The following is a 26,614-nucleotide window of genomic DNA, read 5'->3' as shown; positions in this document are numbered from 1 at the left end:
CTGAAATGTTTTAAAAATGGAACTTTAATTCTGCATTAATCTGGAAAATGATAACCACACCAATATTGTTTTAACCAGTTTTATTTGTTGCTATGAACAGATTGTGGCACACAGGAGCAGTGGCATTATGGCATCTTTCACTTTATGGGTAATAGTTCTGGTAGAGGTCATTTATAGGGCAGAGAGTTGGGCATCTCAGAATGTGTTGGATATAACAGATGGATATGGCAGCCAAAGCAGAAATGATTGGGTTCCTCCATGCTACCTTTCTCTGTTCAGCATTTGCAGATATCTGAAGAATATTTTTGGCAACTCCACCTGGTTTATTTACTTATCATTGCTACATATCTCCCATTTATGAGGACATGGGACAGGGCTAGGACTATTGTGGCAAGTATTTTAAAATCAATATATTATGTGTTCTGTTTAGACATGCAATCTGTCTAGACATCAGGCATGAGATTTCTGCTAGGCATCACCATTTTGGATGTTAACTGGCCAAACAAACTCAGAGATGTCTCCCAAGTGTCATTTCCCTTCACACAATCTCCCAAAGCTACATAAAAAATTCAAGTAGGGATGTAATAGAGGGTAGAAATGTCCCATGTCCCAGAAGAGACAAGGCTGTGATGTGTATGGAGGAGGGAGCTTTAATTCTCCTGCATATGATCACATATCCACAAAGGTGTATAAGTGATCAGGCTTTGCTGGATCACAGGGTCTCCCAATGACACCTGATTGTCATCCCATTAACCAAAAACCACAAAAACTGATCTAAATTATAGTGTATGGTAATCCTTTGGATTCACGTTTTCCACATGCAGATATGTTATGGAATATTTTTGCACAATAGGAACATCTTTTTTAGCTTTTTAACTGTTCTTTACTTGTTCTATGTTTATAAAACCTTTGGGTATATATAAGCCGTGTTCATACAGACATAAAAAATTGATCAGAAAAACACTTTATTATCCAAGTTTAATAATTTACATACACATACCCACCATGCATCAGAAACATTTTCATAAACCTCTGTGGATAAAATATATTTACTACAATACAAGGATATTAAAAAAATAACCTGAGAATATTCTGCATAGAAATACTGAATCCTTATTTCTCCGAGGAGTTAAAGTCTTAAAACATATTAAGCTTTCAAATAACAATAAATATATACTTGATCACCCCATAGTTTCAGTGAGGCAGCTTAGTTGCTATCATACAACATTCGAGTAGATTCCTTACAGGAAAGAAAGATTTGATGCCCAGAGCATTTTTCCTTTCCTAAAAAGCACCAAGAAACAGCAGCTTAGTAAAAAATATTTTCCATTGTGTGGGTATAAAAGCATTTAGGTTGTTTTTACAGAACATTATTTATAGTCACTGAAGGGCCACAGGTAAGCCATAAGCTACAGGAGCTGCACCAATGATATTTTTGAGTTTTGGAGATTTGCGCGACTCTGATAAGTACTTCAGAAGAGAGGCACCAGGTCCTGCCTTCAACCAACCCTGTAAAAATGCCACTGTGTATCGATCAATCTCCCGGTCTGTGACATCCCACAAGTTTCCAACAACCAGAGGACTGAAATATGAAAATAAAGAAATACAATTTTAAATACAGCATTTACTCCCTTCCCTTAGAATGGTGTAAATAAAAAAATAAAAAAAAAAAAAATATAATAGGCTACGCTTGTGTGGTAAATTCCAGAAAACCTTACATGCAATTGGTGAATGTGTCCTAGTTCACTTGGATTTAAATTAGTAAAGCAGTAACCCCTAAAGTATCTACTACCAGCAGGCCACATTTTTGTAGCAAGACGGACAGACAGGAGTATAATACAGAAGACAAGAACAGTGTCTTTTCGTGGACAGAAAAAAATATTTTATTAAAAAATCCAAGTTCAAAAATCCTATTTTCTTTCTAGCCCATTAAAGGACGCTTTAACGATAGAGCACCCCATCCCGCCAAAAAAAAAAAAAAAAAAAACAGCTAAGTGTAAAGTTGGAACTACTACTACTCTGTACAGGGACAACAGGTTGTAGTTAAGGAACTAGGAGAAGGGGCAGAATAAAAAAAAAGGGGGGGGGGGAGAGGGTTTATTTGGAACATCACTCCTTAGACAAAAATGCCTGAAAGGAAAACTATTCAATTGGGGTTGGGCTAGCTTTTTACCCCAGGTATTGTAGGTAGACATGGAACCCAGGTTTAGGCAAAAAAAATAAAATAAATAAAATTAGACAGTTTTCTGGCATCTCAATAGGCTTTTTCCTGCTGAGGAAGACAGGCTCTTTCCTTTGATGACATCTTTATTAAATGGTATAGAGAGCTGGTCCAAAGAAATACTTAAAAAAATATTAGATCAATACATTTATTGGTAAAGAACTGGCTGCTTTAATGAGTGGATACCTTTCAAGAGATTTTATTCATACTGCCATAGTTTAATGTAGTCAAGTCACAGCTAGATGGGCAAATAGATGGTGCTAACAGTGAACTAAGGGCTCAGGGGTTCAGGGTTTCCAACAAATCTTCAGAGATCCTACAAATGAAGCCATTCTTTACTGCAATAATGGACTTCCTGTTAGGGCAAGCCACTGTCAGATCCAAATGGGATTCAACCACAGTTTAACTTGCCAAATGTGAATAAATCTAGTGAGCATTAGGGAAGCGTCATTGGTATTTCAGAGTGTTTCCAACTCCCATAAAGAGACTGAAATAATAAAAGGCCTGGATCCAGAGATGGTAAAACTATTGAAACAAACACAACCATCAAGTGCCTATTGCTCATTATTATCAACTAGTATTTATATAGAGCCGACATATTATGCAGCACTTTACAAAGTCCACAGTCAAAAGGAGCTCACAATGTCCCCAACATATTCATATGTCATTACTAGTCTAAGGTCAATTTTGGAAGCCCATTAGCCATTAACTGCATTTTTTTTGGAATGTGTGAAGAAACCAGAGTACCCAGGGGAAACCCATGCAAACACAGGGAGATCCTGAAAACTCTATGCAGATGGTCCCCTGGCTGAGATTCAAGCCTGGGACCCAGCGCTGCAAAGGCCAGAGTGCTAACTTCTGAGCCACCATGCTTTACTTTTTCTACTGGTAAGCATTGCCAGGAGAATAACACTTGCAGCAGCAGACTTTATGTGGCTTTCCCAGACACATTAGACTGATTCTCAAGGTTAAGAGCCTTATATGTACACAGCATCTGCATTTACAGAAACTAGGTCAAAAAAATCTTGAGATGCAGCCAGCAGGGAAGAAGGTAACATGGTTCTAGGTGTCATTAGCTTCAAAAGGCACTTAAGTAAATAGAGCTGAAACGGTTAGGCAAACCATGAGACGGGGTTGCTTGTTAGAGTCTAGTATCCAATATGTTGTGGTAAAGATGCATAACGCTCAGAGTAGGAGACAAGCTAAAGGTAAACAAAATCAATGTAGGTGGGCAGCAGGAACAGTGACGATTAAAGTTCCACATAGCCCAACCAAGCAAAAGCAATAGCAGGGAGAGGCTTCTTGGTGCTGGAAAGAGGCACCCAGCAACCAAGATAAGGGATGTATCTCCTGAAGATTGAAAAGCCCTAATGGCCTATTCACATAAGTCTTTAGAGACTGGGCAATGCTACAATAATGTTAACTATTTTGTACTGGTAATAAGTTGCCTGCGGTGTGCATATCAGGCCCAGAGTATAAAAAGCATTTTATGTAAAAAGAAGTGTCCAAAGGTCAGGCTCTCCCAGCAATGTCCAGTCTAGGAATTCTTGTATTGGGATGATGCCCACACTGAATAGTTGCAATCAGATACAAAAAGAGCCTGAATGAAGAGGAATTATGAGCAGGAAAAAAGAAATTGTGATTGAAAAGGCGGATAAATGGTTAACCGCACAAATTATTTTACTCTAATATGTTGTGTGGCTAGCCAGGCAATATTTTAAACTAATGTGACTGGCAAACAGGAAGGTAAACACCGTACCTAAAACTGAACAAGCAAAAATAGTTGTAAGACTTACCATCCAGCCATTAAGTATTTCAAAACTAGACCAGCACCTTCCAGATCTCCTCTAACAGCCAAAGCAGCACTACTGCACCCAAATAGCAACACCACTGCATTGCAATCCATCCTCTGCAGAGTCTGTGCATCTAGGAAATGTGCACCAGCTCCATGGCCCACATAACTGCCAAAAGAACACAATGACAATGACTAAATTGAAAGCTAAATGATCACGTTTAGAAATGTTTAAAGATTAAACCACTACTTACATATAAAGATCCTGTTTTGTCAAAGCCGTTTGGAGCTCTTCAGACTTTGGAGCAGATCTAATAACACCTGTCCACCCAGGTTCACTGAAAAATAGATCAAAGCACATCAAGTAAACCATAGTGGAACTAAAAAGTAACAATCTGCAGGAGGGAGCCATTTAAATTCATTCATTAATCAAAAAGAAATTTAGGTGTCATTTGTAAACCCTATTTAATGTACAGCGCTGCATATTATGTTGGCGCTTTATAAATATTGTTTATTAATAATATCAATACTCACAGTGGTTTTCTGAGGCCTATACTGCATTGCACCATAACAGCTGGAAAGTTCAGTCTTTCAGCTTACACTTATTTACTTGGATACAAACTGCAAATTAGGAACAATCCCACTTTCCTCACAGAACGATTGTAAATTAAAGGTTTTTTCACTTGCTGCACCACAAGTGACATTACAAACTAAAATGCCAATGGGAAAAAACAAAACTTACTTTTTAAACCAGTCCCTGAAACGTTCCTCTGTGCCTGGTAGATTTGAATGGGGATTCAGAACGTAAAAGGTTTTCTTAGGATCTACCCCACAAACAAGGCTGCTCTGAGGCTGGTACTGCATGAAGGAAAGAGACTGTTATGAAGCCAAGGTCTCATGGCACCCAATTTTTGTTTTGCAGAAGCAGGAAAAAAAAAAAGTTGTTTCAATGGAGATAATTATAGTAACAGCCAAAAGAGAATAGACTAAACACTAAGTGTTTTTATAGTCCAGCAAATACATGCAACATCGATATACACTGCCAGGTTTCCATTTTCCTTAAACCTATTCAGAATTTATACAAGAAAACAACAGCACACCTTTCTAAGGAGGTTGTAGTTGAGCAGGAAGTGCAGAGAGGGGAGACGAGTGACTGATCTGGTCAGCAAACACGGCATACTCTCCCAGGGCAGCTTCTGGAGGTGCTGTTGTAAGGAAGCATTTGGGGAAAAATAAAAACAAGTTAGGATAAATTCTTAAAGCTCTCTGAACCAAGGTATATAATAAAGTCATTAAGGTGGAACTGCTATGACTAAAAAGGTCTTTAAAGTGACAATGGTAAAGTTGAAGACTGTTACTGTAACCCTGGGTTAGAATATAGAGGGTCTCCATTTCTATTCAAGTTGACATTAGGCTGTGGCCATCCCTGGCACCATAACAGATAAAAATCAGACAAATTCCAGAATGTCAAGTGGAATTTATTGTTTAAAGGTCAAGGGCCAGGCTCTGTGCCATCATAGACAGACGTTAGATCTTAATTCTTTGAGGGTCTGTAGGGGTCCTGTATTTAATCTGAATAACATTAGCTGTGTTGTAACTATAGGAATGTTTAGAGTGAAGGAATTGGATGTGTATTAACTTTCACTGTGCAATCCAGTTGAGGCGTCTGATCTTTTTAGCCATCTGTAAACGTAACATTCTTCCTACTGACCACCAGAATGTCCTGCAAGATGTGGAATTAGTATTCATAGCAGGGGTCCCCAAGTCCTGAAAGTTATATCAAGGGTTCTTCCATAAGGCTGCTACAGTAGTTTGATTGTTGAGTGGAAATAGACAAGAGAGCAATAGAATTCTTAATAATACTTTGGGAATTTTAGCAGTCTTCAGCAGTTGGTTTAAGCAGCTTGAAAGGGGACATCTGAAGCCTCTAAATATGTTTCTTTGTTTTATGAACAATACAATTATATTTGGCTACTTACATACCTTGGACATTTTTCAGGCTTAAATGGTTTACTCACCTTGTCCAGTACAAGAATCAGATGTCCCTCTGTATGTTCAATTTTGGATTTCAGCCTATCAAAAGATTTATTAAGCAGCTCCTGAGCTTGTTCTGGCTTGGAGGTACTGAACCCCTGGGCAAAAAACTGGATTTGTTGGGCAGTTAAGTGTTGGTTCCCTTGCATGATTGCCTATAAATGTTGTAAAAGAAAATATCAATGAAGACATTTTTTTCACAAACACAGATTTACATTTAATTTTTTGCTGTAAAATAATATAATTAAATAGAATACCTAGGCTGCATTTTCTGCATTTATTTTACCCTAACATATGTAATATTTCAAAAATAAGTCAAAGCTTACACAATGCAAATGTTCAGTTTTGCAACTTTGCTACAACTTTAAATTTCAATTTATCTTGTGGCTTACTCTATAATGTAGATCCTCTCCATGACTTTGTGGCTTGATATCAACTTGGGTCTTAAGATTTTCACAAGAAGCAAAGCACGTTCCTACACAAAATAAGTAGTAGTCCATAGAGAACTTTCTCTAAGAAGAGCATTACATTACTTCCCTAAATAATAGAACTGCCTTTATCACCACCAGCTAATTGTAATTAAATAAATGGAATAGACCTGGCCAGCTAGACAAATATAGTTGCACTACCCTCATCTTCCACTGGCATAGGCTAATATTAGCCTTTTCAGGTAGCTAAATGTAAACTCAGATTCTGCTTGCCCTGATCACAGAATTTCCCAGGAAGGCCGGTGATACCAATCCTGCCTAGGCATTGCACATATTTTATTACATATGTAAATTTACCATGCTTTGTACCAAGAACAATTGAAATGTCACAAAGTTTGGACAAATCACAGGATACAAGGTTTACTTTGTATTTACATTAACACCAACTGTGATGAGATCTGCAAATCAAAGCTTTTACACAGTGTTAAAAAGTACGGTTCTTGGGTTCAATGACACCCCTAAACCTACCATGTAACACAGACATTAAAACACAAGACCACACTAGTTTTAGATGCCATGTCAGCGCTACCCAAGATACCTTCAAAAGTGCCAGATCGGTCCTTCTACAACCACAGGCTGCAAGAGCCTTTGAAAGCATTTGGGCTTCTTCGTCCAGAGCAAAAGAAGTGCAAGGAGGTGACAGCAGGACCTTCCAACAACCCAAAACTTGTTCTTCAAGAGACTGAATTAAAGCCTGCATAACAAAAGGGAAAAGGAGAACAGCATTCACATGCAACTATAATTGCTACAAAAAAAAAAAAAAAAAAACACACCCACACACGAGGTGCCAACATGGAGTTTTGTTACTTACTGTCCTATTACCTGGATACCATAACTGAAGGTGAATAAACTCTATACCTAACCAAACCTGTGGGCTCCTGCTTATCCTGTGGCTATAGTATCTTACCTTCATGCGGCCATCCAGAGTTGTTCGTCCTTCCCACCATTCCTTTTTATCTGTTAAATTGTTGACAATTTTTTGTTGCTTCTGTATGTCATCAAACTCCTGCAAGACTGAGCTAAGTGACACCTAAAAAAAATAAAAAAATTATATTTATAAACATTTTTTTTATTTTTTTTTAAATGATGAAATTCAGAACTCATAGAAGTAAGCTTGCCTTTAGTTGGGATGTTGGTATATGTACAGTAACAGGGGAATTTCCTCGTTCAAGTCTGCAGAGTAATAGAGTATCTCCAGGGCTTCTTTGGTGCGAGTCCGCCAGGGTCAGAATACACACTGTAGTGTCTAGAAAACAACTATGCGTAAGTCTATATGATGAAAATTTCTGAGGATGGGACGGGGGGGGGGGGGGAGGTGTAGTGTCATTACGAAACATACTTGCAGGAATCTCCTGCAGCTGATCCTTGAATGCGTTAATTTCTATAGATTGCTTTGGAAACTGAAAGAGCGCCTCTAGCTGTGAAAGGTACTTAATCCGGGGGTCTGTGTGACCATCAAGACTCAGACTTTGTAGTTTGTCAGATATATCTCCTACGCCTTCCTTCTTCAGTTTCCTAGGGAAGAAAACATCTATGATTCTATTTCAGCAAAAGATTTTACAGTCCCTTCAATCAATAGAATTTTTTTCTGAATAGTATTCCCAACTAAAGAGTCTCATACAGATCTTTTACTGTGAATACAACAAGCAACACAATTCTGTACCTAATGTAAAGTAACATTTCGTACCTCAGCTTCCGATGAATATCACTGATCAACTGGTGTCTCAGTGTAATGGAAACAGATTCATTGATCAGAAAGGCTGTCTTATAGGGGTCTTGTCCTCCAGAACAGAGAGCAAGAAGTCTGCAAATTCTTGAATACAAGACACAAGGAGGAAAATGCGCTACAGACTCCAATGCTTCTTTGAGAAGGGATACCACAGGTTCCAGATCAGAAGCACCTAAACAGGCAACAGCAAGCAAGCAACATAAACTGGATGCAGTGTTAATGCTTGAAACAGACTTCAGAGAGTAAGTAAAAAATAAACAAATTAATATAAAAAAGGATCACTTTTCTGTGTTCCTATGTTCACATCCAAATAGTAGAATGAAACAAAAATGTATTACGTAAAGGCCTCCTACTACCATCTTGATAATAAATCCATAATATTCACAATTATTAGACAGTATTTATATAGCTCAGACATTATGCAGCGCTGTACAAAGTCCATTGTCATGTCATTAGCAGTTTCTCAAAGGGACCCACAATATAATGTCTCCATCCAGTGTTCTCCCCAGCCCGTTTTAGCTGGGCGCTGCACTCAGCATTTTTCAGTAACCCCTGGGCTGTTTTCAGGTGGTTACTGAAGAGTTGGGTGACAATACAGGGGCTGCCACCCACCTACAATTTCTTCCCACCCAGCTTAAAAAAAAAAAAAAAAAAAAAAAAAATTCTGAGATGAATACTGCTATTATAAGGCATATGTCTTTACCACAGTCCTAGACCACAGTGTAAGGTCAAATTTGGGGGGAAGCCAATTAACCTAACTGCATGTTTTTGAAAAGTGGGAACCCACGCAAACATGGGGAGAACCTGCAAACTCCATGCACATGGTGTCTTGGCCAAGATTCAAACCTGGGACCCAGCGCTGCAAAGGCCAGAGTGCCAAGCACTGAGCCCAATGGAAAGATGTACAAAACGAATACTACTATCATCAATTCTTTTGAGTTCAACTGAGTCTAAGATGCAGTTTCAAACGACATATTTAGTTGCCATTTGTCTAAATGCTGTTTTAAAAAGGCTTCTGGTGTCAGTCTGGTGAGCTGTCAAGGACCAGAACAGCTCCTGGGGTTGTGTTACCAGTACAGAGAAAATTACAGAGATTTGAAGCCGAGCAGAGCTTTTTATTGCTTTCACAAGGTGTTTACAAAGGAAATACAGTGATTTTGGGGGAAGTCACTGCCACAATGTCTGACAGCCATCTTTAACAGTAGAAAAACAGCTCTGTTCCAGTGTCTTCTGCAGCAAAAAATCCCTAAAAACAATTCTATTTTGTCACTGTCAAAATATAACTCAGTGTTTGCACTTATTAGAAAGAAGTCATTAACTTACTAAATATAGCTGGTAAAGAGGATGAAATTCCTTTCATGCTGAATATGTTTGGATCCGTTTCCTGTTCTTTTGTAATAGATATCCAGCACTGCATTTCTGATCCAACATCTCTTCTTAAAATTTCACACTCATTCAAACCCATTTTTTCTTTTTTTGCAAACTTTTGTGCTTTACCAGCTGCTGGATAAAGAAAACACATGAAAAAAAAAAAAAGAATGGGAATCCTTTTAAACCACATAAATTAAAACATAAGGACATTTTCAATATGAATTACACATTTGTAGCCAGCTATATAGCCACAGAAAAAAAAAACAAAAAAAACTCAGTAGTTTCGTAAAGAGAAAAAAAAAATAAAATAAAAAGCAACACATTATATGGTACTTTTCTAAAGGCAGGAGCTGCACATGCCCAAAGATCTCACTGTCTGTCCATACCCAGGTTTTTTTTTTCATATCCTAGTTCACTTCCAGGTAATGTGAATATTAGCCTGTTTCATTCTTTTTTTGCACAGGTTCATTGGTTAGAGAAGGATAGTGATGGGCAGATCGACTTTAAAAAGTGAAAGGAAATGGGCAAGTGTTAACCCTACTTTCTCATAGCCAAACAAAATTTGCTATATTTTTCTAACTTGCATTATGTTAAAAATGTTGCCTAGTATAGGAAAACAAGGGCCTCTAGTGGTGGCTATTTATAAAAGTGTTTAGTGATCAGAATAAAAAAATTCTACCGAAAGGAAAAAAGAAACTACAACCTGCTCGAACACAAAAAAAAAATCTGTAAGGAAAACGAATATTGAAAGAAACATTAAAACAAACAAAAAAATAAATAAATAAAAGACTCCTTTTTGAAGGGCCTACCTTAGCAAACCATTTACATTTAACTTTGTAAACCCTAACAATTATTAAAATCTAAAGATTGCAATAGATGTTATAGACTCTATGCACAGATTGGATGGCCAACACTGAATTTACTTTCTATTCATTGCCTCATGTTGTACTTATATCTAATGAAGAAACATAAAGACACATTTAAAAAGTCTAAATGTAGCCTGTGACAACTCCAACTAAAATGTGTCAAGTAAATAAAATAAAAATACCAGGTTTCAGTAACTGCCAGCTATTTACCTCTTGATGGTTTCTGTTCTTCTGTATCAGAAGCTCGCAACTCATCAATGCTGAGATCCAACAACCATTCTGGTTCCTCTTGGATCGATCTAAGAACTTCCACTGGTGGTATGTCCAGTTTGCCATGAAGACGGCGCCTAGGCATTTCTGGAGTGCTACTTTCTTTAGGGGCTTTTTTTGCGCTCAGTCTCCCTCTTCTAGATCTGCTCCTTGCAGTCACCTCCTCCTCATCCGATTCCGAGGCTGCAGGTAATGCACAACTCTTTGCAGAAGGTCTTCTTCGAGATGCAGGCTTAGCCTGATCAGCTTGCTTCTTGCTATTCCAAGTTGGGTCTGTATCCGTGTTATCTGGCATTTCCAGGTCACTGTCACTAAAGTCAACCTGCAAAGAAATGAGAATAAGCCCTGAATACACAGCAGGAAGATACGCTAGTTTATTACCTTGTTTGTATAGGCCAGATGTATAAAACAGATGTCATTTTGAAATATACCAATACATGAAAAAAACAAAAAAAAAACAAAAAATCTTACCTTTATTACTGTTCTAGTTTTACGCCTTCTAGGTGCTCTTGGCTCCACTTCTGGCTTTGGAGACTCATCATTATACACGGAGACTGAGCTTTTCTTGCCCACGGCTGATACAACTGGTTTAGTTTGTGATGTCAAACGGTCCTTGCGCACTACTGTCGGAGTCTTAATAGATGCAGAAGGCAGATAAGGTTCACTTTCATCCGGAGAAAAGATATCATGGATACTTGTAGCTGAAAGTTTCTGGGATCCTTTCTTTTTATTTGAAATAGCACTATTAATGGTCAGGCTGCTCTTAGAGTTTAAGTTGACTGCTCCTTTGCCATCTTGAGGTTTCCAACCCCATACCTGCATGAAGAGGTCTGCAATGCAGCCTCCATGCTTAGTAGCAAGCTTGTAAACCGAGTCCAAAGCTTTAGCCAATAAAAGGCTGGCCTTCCATTGCTTGGGAAAAGAGGCTGGTCGTGAAGAGACAAAATCCAAGCCTTCTTCCAAAATGCCTTCTGGAAGATTAGGAGGAGGACTCATATAAACCACTGACTGATATATTCGCGCAATGAGCCTATCATTAATGCCCAGACTTACAGACTCACAATCTTTAACATGCAGGAGCTCCTTCAGGATCTCAGAGAAGTACTGAGTAATGGACCGACTACGCTTGAGAGCCAAACGCAACAGATCCTTGCTCTGAGGATCATTCTCTGCCTTAGCTACCAGCCATCGAGTGCAAATTAAAGCAAGAACCAGATCAGAGCATAGCTGACACATACATCCCAGGGAATGAGACACAAAATATGGAAGTATGGTCTTCTCAGGAGCTGTAACAATTGTTGGGGATTCGGGAGGCTTCACTAAGTTTGTTTCAACAAATTGAAAATGCACCCTATTAAGAAAGTCTTCTGCTGGAGGGCTAGGAGTGAAATCGGGGGTCTTTTCTTTTTTGTTCGATTTCTTTCCTTTTGAAAGTTTAATCTTCACCTCTTTTTGCTTAGATTTAGCTGTGAAATCTAAACAAGAAGTAACATTAAGCACCAAGGTAATTTATAAAACAAAAAATTTTTTTACAAAACAAGGGTTGAAAAAAACTGACCTGTGCAAGACTCCATAAGAAACACCACATATTGCAAATCTTCTTCACACAGTTGAGGCTCCGCACGTAGAGTCTCTAGTTCTGCCTTTCTTAACAAGAAATCTGCACAACTGTTTAAGGAAAGTATGAAATAAAAATCAGGAGAAGTATAAGGAAAAACAACCCAAAGGATAGAAAAAAACCCATTATGAAACAAAACAGGAAAGCAGTATAAATTTAGAATAGGCAATACAGTAGTGAGGCTTGATTCCACAATTCTTTGAAAGGTACGTAAAAGAATAAATGAAATGGAGGTTTGCTCTAATTTTCTATTTATTACATACCACTTTGAATAATTTACTTGAATAAATTCAGTAGCATATGGCAAGACAAGGTAGAATTCTTGGAAAAGATGCTTCCAACCTCTATGCCAGCGGGCGCTAACCGGTGGTCCCCGGCTCCGGCCGGTGTGCCCTCCAGCGGCAGGCAGGTTCTGGCATCATGACGTCACTATGGGGAAAGTTTCTTCCCCTTTGAGAGACAAACGGCTCCCTGCGCATGCGCGGTCCAGAGCCTGTAAATTTAGTGGTGCCTAGGTCGGAAAAGGTTGGCGACCACTGATCTATGCCGTCTATACTGCCTCCTATTTATCACAAAAATTAGTACAATATATTCTGTTCTCGATATCCATAGGAAAAGTTGTGCCAAAAATATAGGAAGTTTAGAGAAAAAAAAAAAAAACAGTAGGTCTGTAGATCAATGTTTCCCAGCAATGGGAAGTATATACAACCCCCCCCCCCCCTCCGTACCCATTCCTGCAGGCCTGTATATACTTCCTGTAAATAAATAGCAGACTTACTCCCAAAAATATGGCCTGTGATCTAATAGTACTAGATGGTTTTTATATTTATGCAGATAATGAGAAATGATTCAGTAATGTTACTTTCTCTCCAGAATGGAAGTTTGATAGTTTGATGGATGCTCAATGACAGCAGCATGGATTCATTCCCTGCTCTGAAACATGGCCAAAAACCTGCTAAGCCTGGCAGCACATGGTGTGTTGTGGCTTTCTCTAGTGTTGGGTAGAGCACCTGCAGTGAAAGTTAGGGTTCAGGCACAATGATGTCTGCATAGTACCACACTGCACGGCCTTAGTGTGGGAACCTGCCTAATCTATAGCTTCTTGGAATCCTTATAGCCCACTGCAATATTTTCAGTCAAAGTATATCCTTTTTACAACCGTAGTAACGCAAAATAATTTTTTACAAATTTTACTTACTGTCGCATGCTTTGAAGAGTTTTGGCTAATCTCAGACCTTCAAGGCAGAAGGACTTGGCCTCAGAAACGCTTCCAAGAGAGCTCAGAGTGCTGATAAGATCTTGAGAGCAGCTTAACAGATCAGCCAGTACTTGCCACTTCTGGAGAAGGTTCTCACCTGAACATCATAAAAGAAAAGGCAATTTCAAAAGGAGAGAATAGCAAATAACTATTACTATAGACACCTAAAATGTCGCAATGCTGATCATACCATAATCCACAAATCGCATTTCTGTTGTAGATTTTGGACCAGACAACACATCATTTCCCACCAAGAGAAGGACAATGCTCCTAAGCAACTTGTGTGCCTCTGTCAATGCAGTCTCTGGGTTATGCCAACCTATGAAAAACAATATAGCAGAAAGCATGGTTTCATGTACACCAAACCCTACTAGAGTTAGGGGTCCGAAGAAAACTCAACTGAACTCTGGTTTATATAGTGTCTCCTAATCTGCAAATGGGATATACCATCTCACCGTTTATCACTGTGCCGATAGAAAGCAAATTATCTTCAAATAGAAACACTAATTAGGCGACAGCTTTTGGATTTCTCACTTAGCCAAGGCTCCCACTTATTTCCTCAGCATGGGGGAAATATCTCCACAATGTCATTGCAGACAATCAAGGCCTGATAAAGATTCTAACCCTTCCAAACACTAAACATTAGAATAATTGTGGGACCAACTACCTATGTGTTTATCTTATGAATCTAGTTGAAGGGGAGTTTATTTGGAGCTGCAAATTGAACAGCTAAGATGTAACCTCCTAAATTTCTTCAGTAGTCTGCAGTAATTTATATCAAATACTGCAATAATTTGGTCACATGACTGGTATAGAGTATTCAGAACCAATATCCAGAGTTATGTATTACAGTACTTTATCCATTTATGGTTAAGAGGGGAAGATGATCAGGGTAGAGTGAGCTGATTTATTTACCCTGGGCACAGAGCATTTTGTAGAGATCCTGATGCAACATTGTCGGCGGAAGACAGAGATACGCAGAGAGCTCCTGTAGGACTTGTACTTTTAAAAGGTACCATGCTTTGGAGGACTTCTGTAGAGAGGGGTGCTGAAGAAGACTTGTAAGCACTTCTACTCCACTTTTCACCTGCAACAATACATCGCATTTTAGCAAACAAAAAGTTCTCATGAACACACACACTTGTACAAAACAGACAGAAATGTCGATGGCAGCTCTTTGGCATTGCAGTGCACCAAGATATTAGTACTTACAAGTCCTAGTTCTTATACAAACACCCTTGAAGGCATCATGCTTTTTTAGTTAAATTATTTCAATTAAGTTTCAGAAGCAGCATTAAATGTTCTACCTATGCAGGGGGTATTTAGGCACCATACAGAAAAAAAGGTTTTTCAGCTTGTCTCGCACACAAACAGCCACTTTGATAAAACAACCATCTCATTTAGTTTTCACGACCATTCCACTAATGGACAGGCGCTGAAAAGTGTTTTCCCAGTGTCTCTCTTCCTCAACTTGCTGCTTAAGAAGTGGCTTACACAAAATGCCTTTCCCTCCCAAAGGAATACCAAATATTCAAAATGGTAACTGCCTTTATAAAAATACAAAACAACAGTTACCTGATTTTTGATCCGGTAGAGATGGCTGCGGAGAAGGTCACAATTGCACTGAGCCAACACATACATCTCACTGGTCTTGTCTGCATGCTGCAGAGCTGTTTCTGCCTCTTGGAGAGCAATCTAAGGCAAGAAAGAAAAAAAGATATATTAAAGAAAAAAATTCACACCACCAAAAGTTTGCCTTTTCTGCCCTAACATCTTTACCTGAGCACATTCGGCACACTCCAAGTAAAACAGAAGTCTTGTTAAATGACACAGAGCTCCAGCCTCACGTATAGAATCCCCCAAACACTTGCACAGATGTCTTACTAGCTGGAAGCTTTGTATGGCCTGCAAAGGCTGCAAGAAAAACAAAAAAAAAAAAAAAAAAAATACAAAGCTACAGCTTCAGCATCCCAATAAGCAGATTATTAAAACAGTTAGGATCCTACAACATAGCTATGGGATGAATACAGATTATACAACGAGTACGGTTCAGACCATGTGAGGGAGGAGAACTTGTATAAATAAAAGTAATGGCGTGACAGCCTACAATTACTTTACCAATCAAACCTGAAACAATATGAAATAGGAAAAAAAGTCACACTCAAACCTTGCCCATGAGTCGGAAAAGAGAGCCAAGTAGATGCAAGGAGAAGATTGTTTGTTCAATATTGTTCAAGGATGGAATACTAGGTCCAGAGAGAATTTCCTTCCACAGATCCAGAGCTTCATCCAAACCTTTCATAGGTCCTTAAATAACAACAGCAAAAAACAATAAAAGCGGGTTGTTCATTGCTAGCCTCAATACCAAATGTTTCTCAATTCATACATTGTCAGAAAGGTTTCAGGCAGTACATCAAAACCGCATGTTAATCCCTTAACAACAGAAAGGTCCATAGTAGGAAGCAAAGAAGTGGACAGTATTGCGAGCAAGAGGCAAACACTTCTCTAAAATGGAAGAGGTAATATTTACCAGCCTCTCCTGCCAATGTGAAACAAATGCCATCTCTTGCAGATTGGTCATCAAGAAGTTTGTCTTCATAATTCAGATCATTGGGTTCATATTCTACACCGCTCCACTTTTTCTGGCTGTTCAGATTTTCTTTCCTTTGCTGCTCCTCCAGACCCTAAGAAAAAAATAATTTAACACCAATTACCAACATGAAGCTTGATGAGCTCTTTGGTTCTATTTACACAACTTCTTAAGAAAGACTCTAGGCAAATCAATCATATTCTTAGAAAATATGCCCCACCTCTTTTTGCTTTTAGGTCTATTTTTTTTTTTAATGTTCTCCCATTTTTACAGTACACTAATGTTTTAGTGGGAAACATAGCAGGTACCAAAAAAGTTTATCACTCTAACCTACAGAGTGCACAGAAAACAAAAAGGAAAATGTAAAACTTAAGAAAATGGAGGTTTTGTGAAACAATCTAATATCACTTATTAGAGCTCAATCTCCATTATACACAATCTCATAACCTGCTGCATATGAGGTATAGATAACAGACCTTAAAATAAAGCATCACAATAAACCTGCCAACAGTGCTTCCTCAAAATCTTTTTTACCCAAGGTACATATCCTTAAAGCCCACCTATCACCAAAATGTTTACTATATATAAAAGAGTAGATAACTTAATCTATAAACAGTAAAGATTTGTTTTTTTTCCCCTCCCAAATGTTTTTTTTTTTAATAAAAAATAAATAAAAAAAAATGGGAAGCCATGGTGGTGAAAGGCTAAATGGAAGCACAGAGCCTCTTGGGAAATGATCATATTAATTTTTTAAAAAAATAATGAAATAATATATCAATGTAATTTAAACATTTTTTGCAGAAATTTGTCCAAAAGGGTGCAATATTATTGATAAATAATAATTTAAATTAGTGTAGATTTTAGAAAAAAAAAAAACATCCCGGGTATGATAAATTTGAACACAGGGTGCTGCACGAAGTCCAACATCACAATCAGGACAGTAGAACCTGGTTTCATTGCTGATCTTCCTTGCACTGTCATCACTCCACACACACCCTTGTAGGTGCAACAGCACGACATCCAGGTCTATTAACAGCAATTGATGGTGTTTGGTGGTTTCTGACAATTGATTCGGAAACTTGCCAAATCAAGTCAAAATGATTCATAGGCCTGTCACTTTTTTGTACAGAATGTATGCATACCATTACCACTGCTCAACAAGATGCCTGAAAATCTTTTTGTAGTACTTCCTTTGTTGTTTCCTCATCACACTGATGGCAGGTTACGCTGGTTAGCCCCCATGGTTCCATACCCATCTGTTCTGTGTTGCAGAAGGAACTCAAAAGTTCAAGAGAGGTGTACAAGTTGTTGGTTGTGACACAATAGCCCTGATCTAGCAATGGCTCAATGAGTGATAGTACTGAAGATGTTGCCAATCCATAGTTGCCATATCTTGGGTTGAATTGTGTCCCTTTTCCAGCGTAAAGGATGGAATTCCAGATGTAGCCAGTTGAGGATTCGCACAGCATGTAGGTTTTCACGCCAAATCATGCTCTCTTTGACGCAATGTACTGCACCCAGCTGAGCCTCCCCTTGTAAGCCATTAGACTTTCATCTATGCTGATATCTCTTTCTGGCATATAGGTCTGCTGGAAATTTTTTAGAATCATCAAATTTTTGAGTTTTGGTGCAGGACAGGTAGTCTCTTCATTGTTGGCAAAGTGTAAAAATTTTTATGATCAGGCAAAATCTGTACTCTGGCATGACTGTGGCAAAGAATTTTATTTCTCTGTCAAGCGTTTTATTCTTGGACCAGTACCACTTCTGCAGGGGTTTGCCCCCAACTCCCTGAAGTATCACTAAGCCCAAAAATAGCCAAATGTTATCTTTGGTCACAGGTTCCCCATTTTCTTCCCAGGTTTGCCTCTTGCAAACCTCAGGTGTGGCGCACCTAATTGTTGTGCAGCGTACCCATTTGTCTCCACAACTATTTTTTCAATACCCCCATGGGTTACCTCAAACAGTTTCAGGTATTTCCCGGGGGTCGTGGCGTTCAGCATCAATTTTCACACCAGGTACGGCAGCAAATAGGAAATCTTGGGGCGCTGACTGAGCCGCATCAAAGGTCAATGGAGCACCAAGTGTGCACAGTACTGATCTCAGGTTTAGATTCATCACTCACTTATCATTCACTTTTGCTGTCTGATGACAAATTTCCTGGCAAATCACTATCGCTCGATTCCACAAGTGACTCCAAATCTCTGTCGCTGCTTTCAAGTTCCTTTAAAAACAGCGCTTGCGAGATGCCTGTCTCCAGTAAGCAGTCAGGAACGTTCAAGGTCAAAGACAAAGTGTTCAAATGATACATTCAGGAAATTATAAAATAGTTCAGAAAAAGTTCAAAGGTCAGATCAAGGTCAGGGATAATAGTGGGCAAAATGTAAATCTGGGCACTGGGCAATGATGTTTGGTACACTAAAAGAAGTACTTGTACATTATGTTGTGTATTTTACAGTAAAAAGCATTTAAAAGCAGATTACATTGTAATCAGCTTTTACATTTTTCCGCCCGGCCACACCCCCTGAACGTACAGATTAACAAAATCGCCAGGGAGAAGTGATGCAGAAGCCAGCCAGCGATGAGGGTTTTTTTGGCTACCCCAAGTGTGACAAATTGCAGCCCGAGTCCACTCAGGATTACCGCTAGGGGGGTTAAATGGTCATCCCACAATTTGGTGACAAAGGTGAACAAGACAAACAGTGAAATCTCACCAACCAGGTAATGGCTATAAGGCCATGTACCTATTGCTGACGTAAAACAAACACACACATTTATATACATCTCAAATTTGACAGTTGAATACTTGGTGAAAAATAGAAAATCTTAATTCTTAGCTACATGTACTATTCACTTAACTCACCTCACGCATATTAGCTTCCAAAGTGCAAATATATTGCCACAGGAGTGCCTGGGCTTTTACATCCAACCAGTGTTCCAGGTTTTCTGTAGATTCTGGGAAAGACTCCAGAAGTCGAAGACAATCCTGTACTGCATCAAGAGCGGTGCTAAAATAAATAGATAGTAAATTGATATGCTTAGTAGGTGTGCTTTTAGAATAATTTATTGCAGTTTTTAGTGCCAGTTTACATACCATTCAGTCTGCCCTGAATAGTCATGGTAACACAAAACCTGGGCAAGCTCAAGCAAGAATAAAGCACGATGACAATGCAGTTGGCTGTTCTCAGCACACAGCTCCAGCAGGTCACATATAGTATTGTAACGTTCTTGCCCAGTATCACCATGAACAGACTTGTAGCCTTTAAGTTCTTCTGCAAGGAGGGCAACCATCATCTCTGGATCCACTGGGTGGTCAGAAAATCCATCCTTCAGAGTGCTATATATTACAAAAGCAAATATAAAAATTAAATCAGATTAGATCAACAGTATAAACAATAATTAGAAGAAATATATAGCCTTGCAATTATCACATATTGCAGTCTTGCAATTATCACTTACTGCAGTCTTATATCTTCATCTCCATTCTTTGCACTGTCAATTTTGAGTCTGACCCAGACTGCAACTGGCTCAGCCATTTGCTGCAGGATTTGACCACGCAGAGCTCGTAGCCAGACAGTCACAGCTGCAAGGCCAAGAGCTGTGTGACCAGCTTTCCTGCAACTCTCTACATGCAGCTTGAAACAACGATGGAGCTGAAAGAAACCAGCAAAAATAGGTTGTAGTCATCAAAAATAAATAAATGTCAGTTTGTGTAATACTAAACAGCAACAAATTAATATACTTTTAAAAAAAGGTCACGATTCACTATAAAATATTCTTCCAATCCAGCAAATAGCAGAAATGCCATTTCTTGTTTCTTAAACTGCCACAATATATGAGCTCACTATGCCAGCTTTTACACTGATCTTGTAGGATCCTATTTGTAGTTTATTGGCTATAAGCAGCAACTACCACAGTAGCAGGACCCAGGCACATAATACTCCCGGTCGGTGCCACCCACTGGTACAGTATCTTTTGATTGGCCTGCAGAAGCAAATAGCTTGATTGACAGGAATGTAGGCTGTCCACCAACAAGCACTATTCCCAATGCATAGGGGTAACTAGTTTACTTGAGTGGCAAAGAAAATTACATATATCAGACATAGCTGGCAATTTTGAAACACACCATCATGGGCAATAAATTTCAGTTTCTAAGAAAAATAGGGCAAGCTTAGCATTTTTAATGTGGCTTTTGAAGTGCTGGTACTTGCTTAGGTAACAATGGCATCTTTGACTGGAATTCATTTCACCAGCAAGAAAAATGTATTCACCCATTTATCACAAAATTATTACATAAAATCCATAAAATTACATATAACAAAAGGTTATAACTACCACACATTCACCAAGAACGTACTGTATATATTTAAAAAAAATAAAGGAAATCTCTAAGGAGGAAGCATTATGGGCTGTCCCTGTAGAAATCCATTTTAAATTAGTTCACTTGCTGTTATGCTGATCCAAAGGCTTCAGCACTTTCTTGGTTACTGCACTGGTCTTCATATACAGATAAAGAACTAAGACCTTAAGACATCCCAGATCTGCAGTCATTATGGGATTCTTTCTCTATGTATTGAAGCAATTTTAAGCCAGGTTAGACATTTTTACAGATAGCTATTGTTAACCTATGTCCATTTTCTCTCAGAAAAGGATTGCGTGAAGTGGCAGGCAATGCACTGTAGAATAATGGAACACATGCTGATGTTTAGGCATTGCTTCAAACCCATGAAGTTATTGATTATAAGACAGCACACATACCCTTTCCACAGCCAATTCAGGCTCACCCTCAGGACACATTGTTGCAAGATATTCACAAAGGTGAGACACCAAGTCAGAGGCTTCTTTGTATTTCTTCTGGTTATAGAACCAGTAGGCTAAATTGTGCACACAGGATGCTGGAAAAAGGTAAAAACCACAATAAAATGCAAGTTAGAACACAAGAATACCACACATTAAAACGTTGGAAAGGAGAAACAAGTTATTCAAACTTTACTCCTTGGGAATTATTGAGGGGTATGTTGGCCAAGCCTTTCTGTTTCCCAAAAATTTAAAACACATCAAGCAACTATAGGAATAAAGATTATAGAAACAATTTTTATAGAATTAAAAGATAGTTGGTAGTCCTCCCAAATGCATGGTAATTAGAACATAAAGAGGAAGAATTATTTAAGGTTCCAAAGGACGAGTGCAGTCTTTTAAAAGAATCACAAATCATTTTGGTTTGTGCCAGATCAGCTATGCAAAGACTGAAACTGTTTTTGAAAAACATTTTTTTTACCAGAACAGATGAAAAAATTTAGCAATTTTCAAATGTCAGTAAAATGTCTCTACCTACCTGTTATGTTTAAAAATTCTGCTGCATCTTGACCTGAAAGCCCACGGACTGAAGCCAGCATTTTGCATACTGTGTCTTTACAAGCCTCTAAAATAGAGTTCAATTCCTGATCAGTCATGTCCTAGAGAAAAGAAAAAAAAAAAAGTTACAAATATATTGCATGTTTTTGTCTTATGTTGATTTGACTGACTTGGTATTTGCCCCCTCCCCCACTGTTCTCTAAATATACCCTTTTCTGCTTTTGTGACAGATTATTGTTGCTAATTTTTTCATTCTTTCTCCTTAATGGTTTTGAAATACTGGAAATTACTGAAAAAAAAATATACAGGATAAAGGCCACAGCTTGGTTGTAACAGATCTATTTGTCAGTTAATCTTTTTATAAACATTAAGTGCAGGGTAATGGCAATTGGGCTCCCGTTGTCATTTGATTTTTGGCATTCATTGTGACACGGTAGTCCATTGCACCAAAGTGCACAAAAAAGGATTTCATGGCAACTTCATGCACCAATGCTTGTAGAGTGCCTAGTGGTAGCAAACACATTTCTGTGTTTTTAATTCACACCATACCTTTATCTGCTAAAAAGTGTCAAAGGTCAATAAAGAAGTACCTCTGGGGTACATATAGCACCAGCAGGGAACCCAAAATTTAAACATACCTTACAGTTTTGCAGGAAGGAGCATGCCACATTAGTGAATTGCTGAAGACCACTAAATTGTTGCTGCTTTAAAGTTCTCAACTGCCGAGACCCATCTTTAGGAATCTAAAGTAAAATTAGAATAGTATACCCTGTTAAAGTAAAACTAGAACATAAAATAACATTTATCAACCATTTGTTACTGTCCATAAGATGAAAGTTTATCCTCATTTCCTCTCCTCATGACAGCAGGATAGGAAAACTAGGGTCCTCACTGGGACAGTAATACATACACAGTAACAATATGCAGGCAGAAGTATTACTGAAAAAAAAAAAAAATATTTTGTTGCAGTCCGTCCCACTAGAGAGCTTCCTTAGCACTTCCTATAACCAACATATAACTAAAGGTCATAAACAAGAGACCTAACATTTAAACATGCCCTGCTCAAAAAGGGAAATGTGCTGGTGACTTAATCCAAGTTTAAATGCTGAGCTATCCAATTTTTATGGCCTTTATTATTGTTTACAAGAGGGAAAAAACACTTCTACAACTATATGGTGTAAGATAACATACATACCACAGACACCTGCTTATCCAGAAGTTTAAAATGCACCTCAAGAAACCTTCTGAGGCCGAGAAGTCTGCTTGCATCCTGCATTTCTAAGTGTCCAACATGTTTGAAATAGCCATCCAAGGAGGTAACCGTGAACTGACAGCAACTGCACAGAGCCTGGCATTGCCAACCTTCCCCATCAGAGCAGGCTGCACCAACAGCTTCTGCAAGTTCCACCAAACGTTTCTCAATCTGACGTAGCTTCTTAGATTCTTGAATTTCAACTGAGAACTTTAAAAGCTTTAATCCAGACAGACAACAACTATGTGACTGATTCAAAATTGCAAATGCTTGCTGCACAACCTCTTTGCTTTGGTCAAAGCAGCTGCTTTTACAGAGAAAACGAATCCTCTCCAAAGTCAATTCCAACAGGCATTTAGCCCATGAGTGGCTTAAAGTTCCAGATTCTTTTAAAGGTTTAATCAACAGCTCCTCTATACTCTGACTCAAAAAAGCAGCATCACTTTGACTGCAAACCATTCCTTTAGAATCAAAGGCTACAGAAGCACACTTGACATGCTGTGGTGTTGTAATGGGAGACCCGGCATCTGAACTGATCCTTTCCACTAACATAAGGAATCTCAGAGCATGAAGACGAAGGGATAAGGTCTCTCGTTTGTAAGGACATGGACCCTGCTTTTGTTCTTGTTCCCCAGCGGCTTTCCATAGACACTGGAAACTGCTTTTAGCCACTGCTAAGTAGTCTCCATTTTTCTGCAGGTCTGAAGGACATCTACTGAAATAGGAGTAAAGGAGATCTGAAAGTTGGATGCATTCAAATGAAGATTCCTTTGCAGAAACATTTTTCAAAAGATGAAATTGGATCTTCTCCAGGTAGAAAGGTGTACGCTGGGCACTTGAGACATAGAAACCCTGACTCGCAAGTTCTGCCAGGGTAATCAAACTATTTAAGTGCTGGCCATTGCAAGAGCTTTCTGCGGCCCAGTGATTACAGGCACGAAGTACACGGTCACAGACAACCCGTTGATCTGACAGCTGATCTGGTCTTGATTGATCACTTGCGACATCTGACAGACAAGACTGAAAGATAAAAACACGATATAATTATTCATTTTCATAATCAACTTTGGATCAGAAACTGACACCCAATATAGTTGACTGCTATCCCTACAAGAGTGGCTATAAGCGTCAAGAGGGGGAAAAAAAAAAAAAAAAAAAAAAAAAAAAAAAAAAAAAACAGCTTGAAATGGTGACTGTAGTAGACAAAAATTGTTCAAATTAGAAAATCGTATGAACAAAGGAAAGGGATTTATTTGAAAGCAATAATGAACAGTCGTCTTTGATTTATTTCATTGCACTGGTCCCCTCCAGACATCTGCATATTCCAGCTTTTCTTGTTTTAGACACAGTTATTACATTTAAATATGACAAAATACATCAGCAGCACAATGGCTTAATGCATTAAATATTTACCTTGAAAAGTCCAGGTTCAAATTCAACAATATCTGTATGTAATTTGTATGCCCTCTAACATGGTTATTCGCTAGGTGCTTTGGTTTCCTTCCCAAAAACATAGTTATGTTAACAGTCTTACATTTATTCATATGGCATATGTGGGCTAAAGTTAGTTTAGGCTTTAGGCAGTCAGGAGAAAGGTGAAAAAACCACAGCCTTTGATTAAACCTGATACCACAGTGAAGGTATTCATCAAAAAGTGGTGAAATGTCAGACAACTGTGACTTTTGCAAAGAACTTGACATCCTTCCAATAGTGATGAAAAGACAAAACAAAAATGGGTCGGGAGGCTGCCGAGAGACCTCCAGTTTCCCACACCTTCCAAAAGTATGTGGGAAAATGCGAAATTCTTGGTCACAATTCCAAAAGTTAGGTCTGGAGCAAAAACGGCACTTTTCATGGTGAAGCATGGTGGTGCTCTTCTTTCAGCTGCACCTGGGGCTTTAGTGAAGGTGGAGGAAATTTTGAACAGTTACATTTATCCATATGACATATGTTGGCTAAAGTTAGTTTAGGATTAAGATCCACTGGGGGAAAAATGGTTCATGTGAATAGTTCTAGGCTCTTTGGAATAATAGAAATAGTATATATGAAAAATCTAAAGCTGGTTGTGCGTGTGTGTGTGTGTGTGTGTGTGTGTGTGTGTGTGTATATAATATATATATATATATATATATATATATATAAATAATAAAAAAATAAAATAATGTCAGTGTCAGTTGTCTGGCCCTTGGGCTAATTGTTTGACCATGTGGCACACAAAAAACCCAAAACAATAGATGCCACGGAATCCGGTCTAGTTTTAGGAAATAGATGGTGAGCAATTGTAAGACCTTTAATCTGTTAACAGTTAACTATAGGGCATGAAAGCTCATATGTCTAAATGGATAGGTGAACAGGTGGCCAATACACATTATAAGTTACAGAGATCATAAAATGCTACGCAAGATTGCATGAACAGTTCACTTTCATCTGATATGTTTATGGCTTTTTAACAATTTGAAGATGAAACCAAAAATGATGGAAAAGAAACATGATTTACAGTACAGATACCCTAGGGCAGGGGAGGGTTAGACCCTCTAAGTTTTTTTTGTTGCTTGTGTCCCCTACTGGGAAGATTCATCTCCTTTGTACCACAGCAACAGGCGAGGGGAAAAACCTTCCCAATGCGGACGCATGTTGCAATGACAACTTTCAGGAATGATAATTTTGTTCACGTGGAGAAATTTCGGCTCATTTTCTATTTTTTTCACAAGGAGTGAGGGAAAATCTCCCTTGTGACACAAACAGCAATATATCTGATGCATGGCAGCCTCCAGAATTACAGCAAGTCTGAGGAAAGCCTTAATCCTGTCAGCAGTTTGGGCCTAGGTAATGAAATGGGCTGGACTCCCCAATAATATAATTTCTGAGCACTACAGAGCCCAGCAGCCCCACCCTGCTCCCCTTCATTCTGAGGACCTGTATACCACAGGTTTCTTTGTTTATTATTCATAACTGGCAATAAACATGAGGAAAAACAGATTTCTGTGACGCTGCTCCAAAACAGAAACATCTGCAAGGATTTACCCACAAACACGGCCACTGTCTCTATGTCTAACAGAGAAGGTCACAGATAACATACGAGGCTCTTCAATGCTACCGTCCCACTTTACAAGGTTTCTCCGGTGTACCGGCTCTGCTTTCTCTCCCACACGTCAATGGCTATTCCCGTTCTCCAAGCGCGCCTCTAATGGTTTCAAATGTAGCTTCCCAGCCAACCAACGCGACTCCCTTACATCACCAGGCGCGACGCGCCGCACTGCATGCCGGGAGTTGTAGTGTGTGCGGGGCTCCATATAACTAGGCGCACATGTGTGGGTTCTGCTATAGACATTGTTGCCTTTCCTTACCACAGATGATTTTGGGCACCTTACAAATATTTAACCGGTTTCAATAATATTTATCACGAGACACCTAATATATATAACAATAAAAATTGTACTGTTTCTTTACTACAGGGTTTATCCACCTTTTTAACAAGGAGAACCATTGTCATAACTTTCAGGTCCTCAAGAAATCCCTGCTATAATTACTATATATCCATAGCTCATAGTATGATGGTCAGCAGGAAGAATGCCTCTAACATTGCTGGCCAGTGGGAAGAATGTCACCCTTACAAAAAGCCAAAAAAGATCATTGGTGAGAGACACAAATTATTAATGGAGGGACCCTAGGGTTTAAATCTTTACAGTCTTAAAATGGAACTAAACTAAAAACAAAAAAATTACTTCCCGCGTTTTCCTGGAATTCCTATTCATTACGGCGCAGAGGAAGTG

The 26,614-nt window shown here is 38.7% G+C and overlaps 1 protein-coding gene across 1 annotated transcript; it reads right to left on the bottom strand.

Annotated features, from left to right (window-relative positions):
- Positions 1-948: 948 nt before the first annotated feature.
- ESPL1 (extra spindle pole bodies like 1, separase) lies at positions 949-26,596 on the bottom strand. The gene is made up of 30 exons (XM_072414329.1): positions 26,567-26,596; positions 22,785-23,861; positions 22,228-22,332; positions 21,570-21,690; positions 20,993-21,129; positions 19,694-19,887; positions 19,329-19,571; positions 19,098-19,242; positions 16,178-16,331; positions 15,815-15,954; positions 15,427-15,561; positions 15,223-15,342; positions 14,563-14,734; positions 13,838-13,966; positions 13,588-13,744; positions 12,330-12,439; positions 11,243-12,246; positions 10,712-11,093; positions 9,588-9,767; positions 8,223-8,436; positions 7,875-8,050; positions 7,654-7,781; positions 7,443-7,565; positions 7,074-7,229; positions 6,032-6,202; positions 5,114-5,218; positions 4,756-4,871; positions 4,268-4,351; positions 4,018-4,182; positions 949-1,582 (listed from the first exon to the last, which is right to left on the bottom strand). The coding sequence occupies exons 1-30, from the start codon at positions 26,594-26,596 to the stop codon at positions 1,381-1,383; spliced, it is 6,375 nt and encodes a 2,124-aa protein (XP_072270430.1). The 3' UTR covers positions 949-1,380.
- Between the last annotated feature and the right edge of the window lie 18 nt (positions 26,597-26,614).

Source organism: Pyxicephalus adspersus, chromosome 1 (assembly GCF_032062135.1).
Source record: "Pyxicephalus adspersus chromosome 1, UCB_Pads_2.0, whole genome shotgun sequence".
Lineage (NCBI taxonomy): Eukaryota > Metazoa > Chordata > Amphibia > Anura > Pyxicephalidae > Pyxicephalus > Pyxicephalus adspersus.
Note: the sequence above shows the minus strand (reverse complement) of the source record. Positions and strands in the feature narration are given on the sequence as shown.

Bases quoted from the DNA above. Each gene is read 5' to 3' on its own strand.
- ESPL1 (XM_072414329.1), bottom strand. From the start codon at position 26,596: ATGAATAGGAATTCCAGGAAAACGCGGGAA. The intron at 8,437-9,587 runs GTAAGTTAATGA...TTGCCTGTTTAG, and splicing joins CTCTTTACCAGCTATATTTA to GTGCTTCTGATCTGGAACCT. The intron at 7,230-7,442 runs GTAAGATACTAT...TTTGTTATGCAG, and splicing joins CTCTGGATGGCCGCATGAAG to GCTTTAATTCAGTCTCTTGA.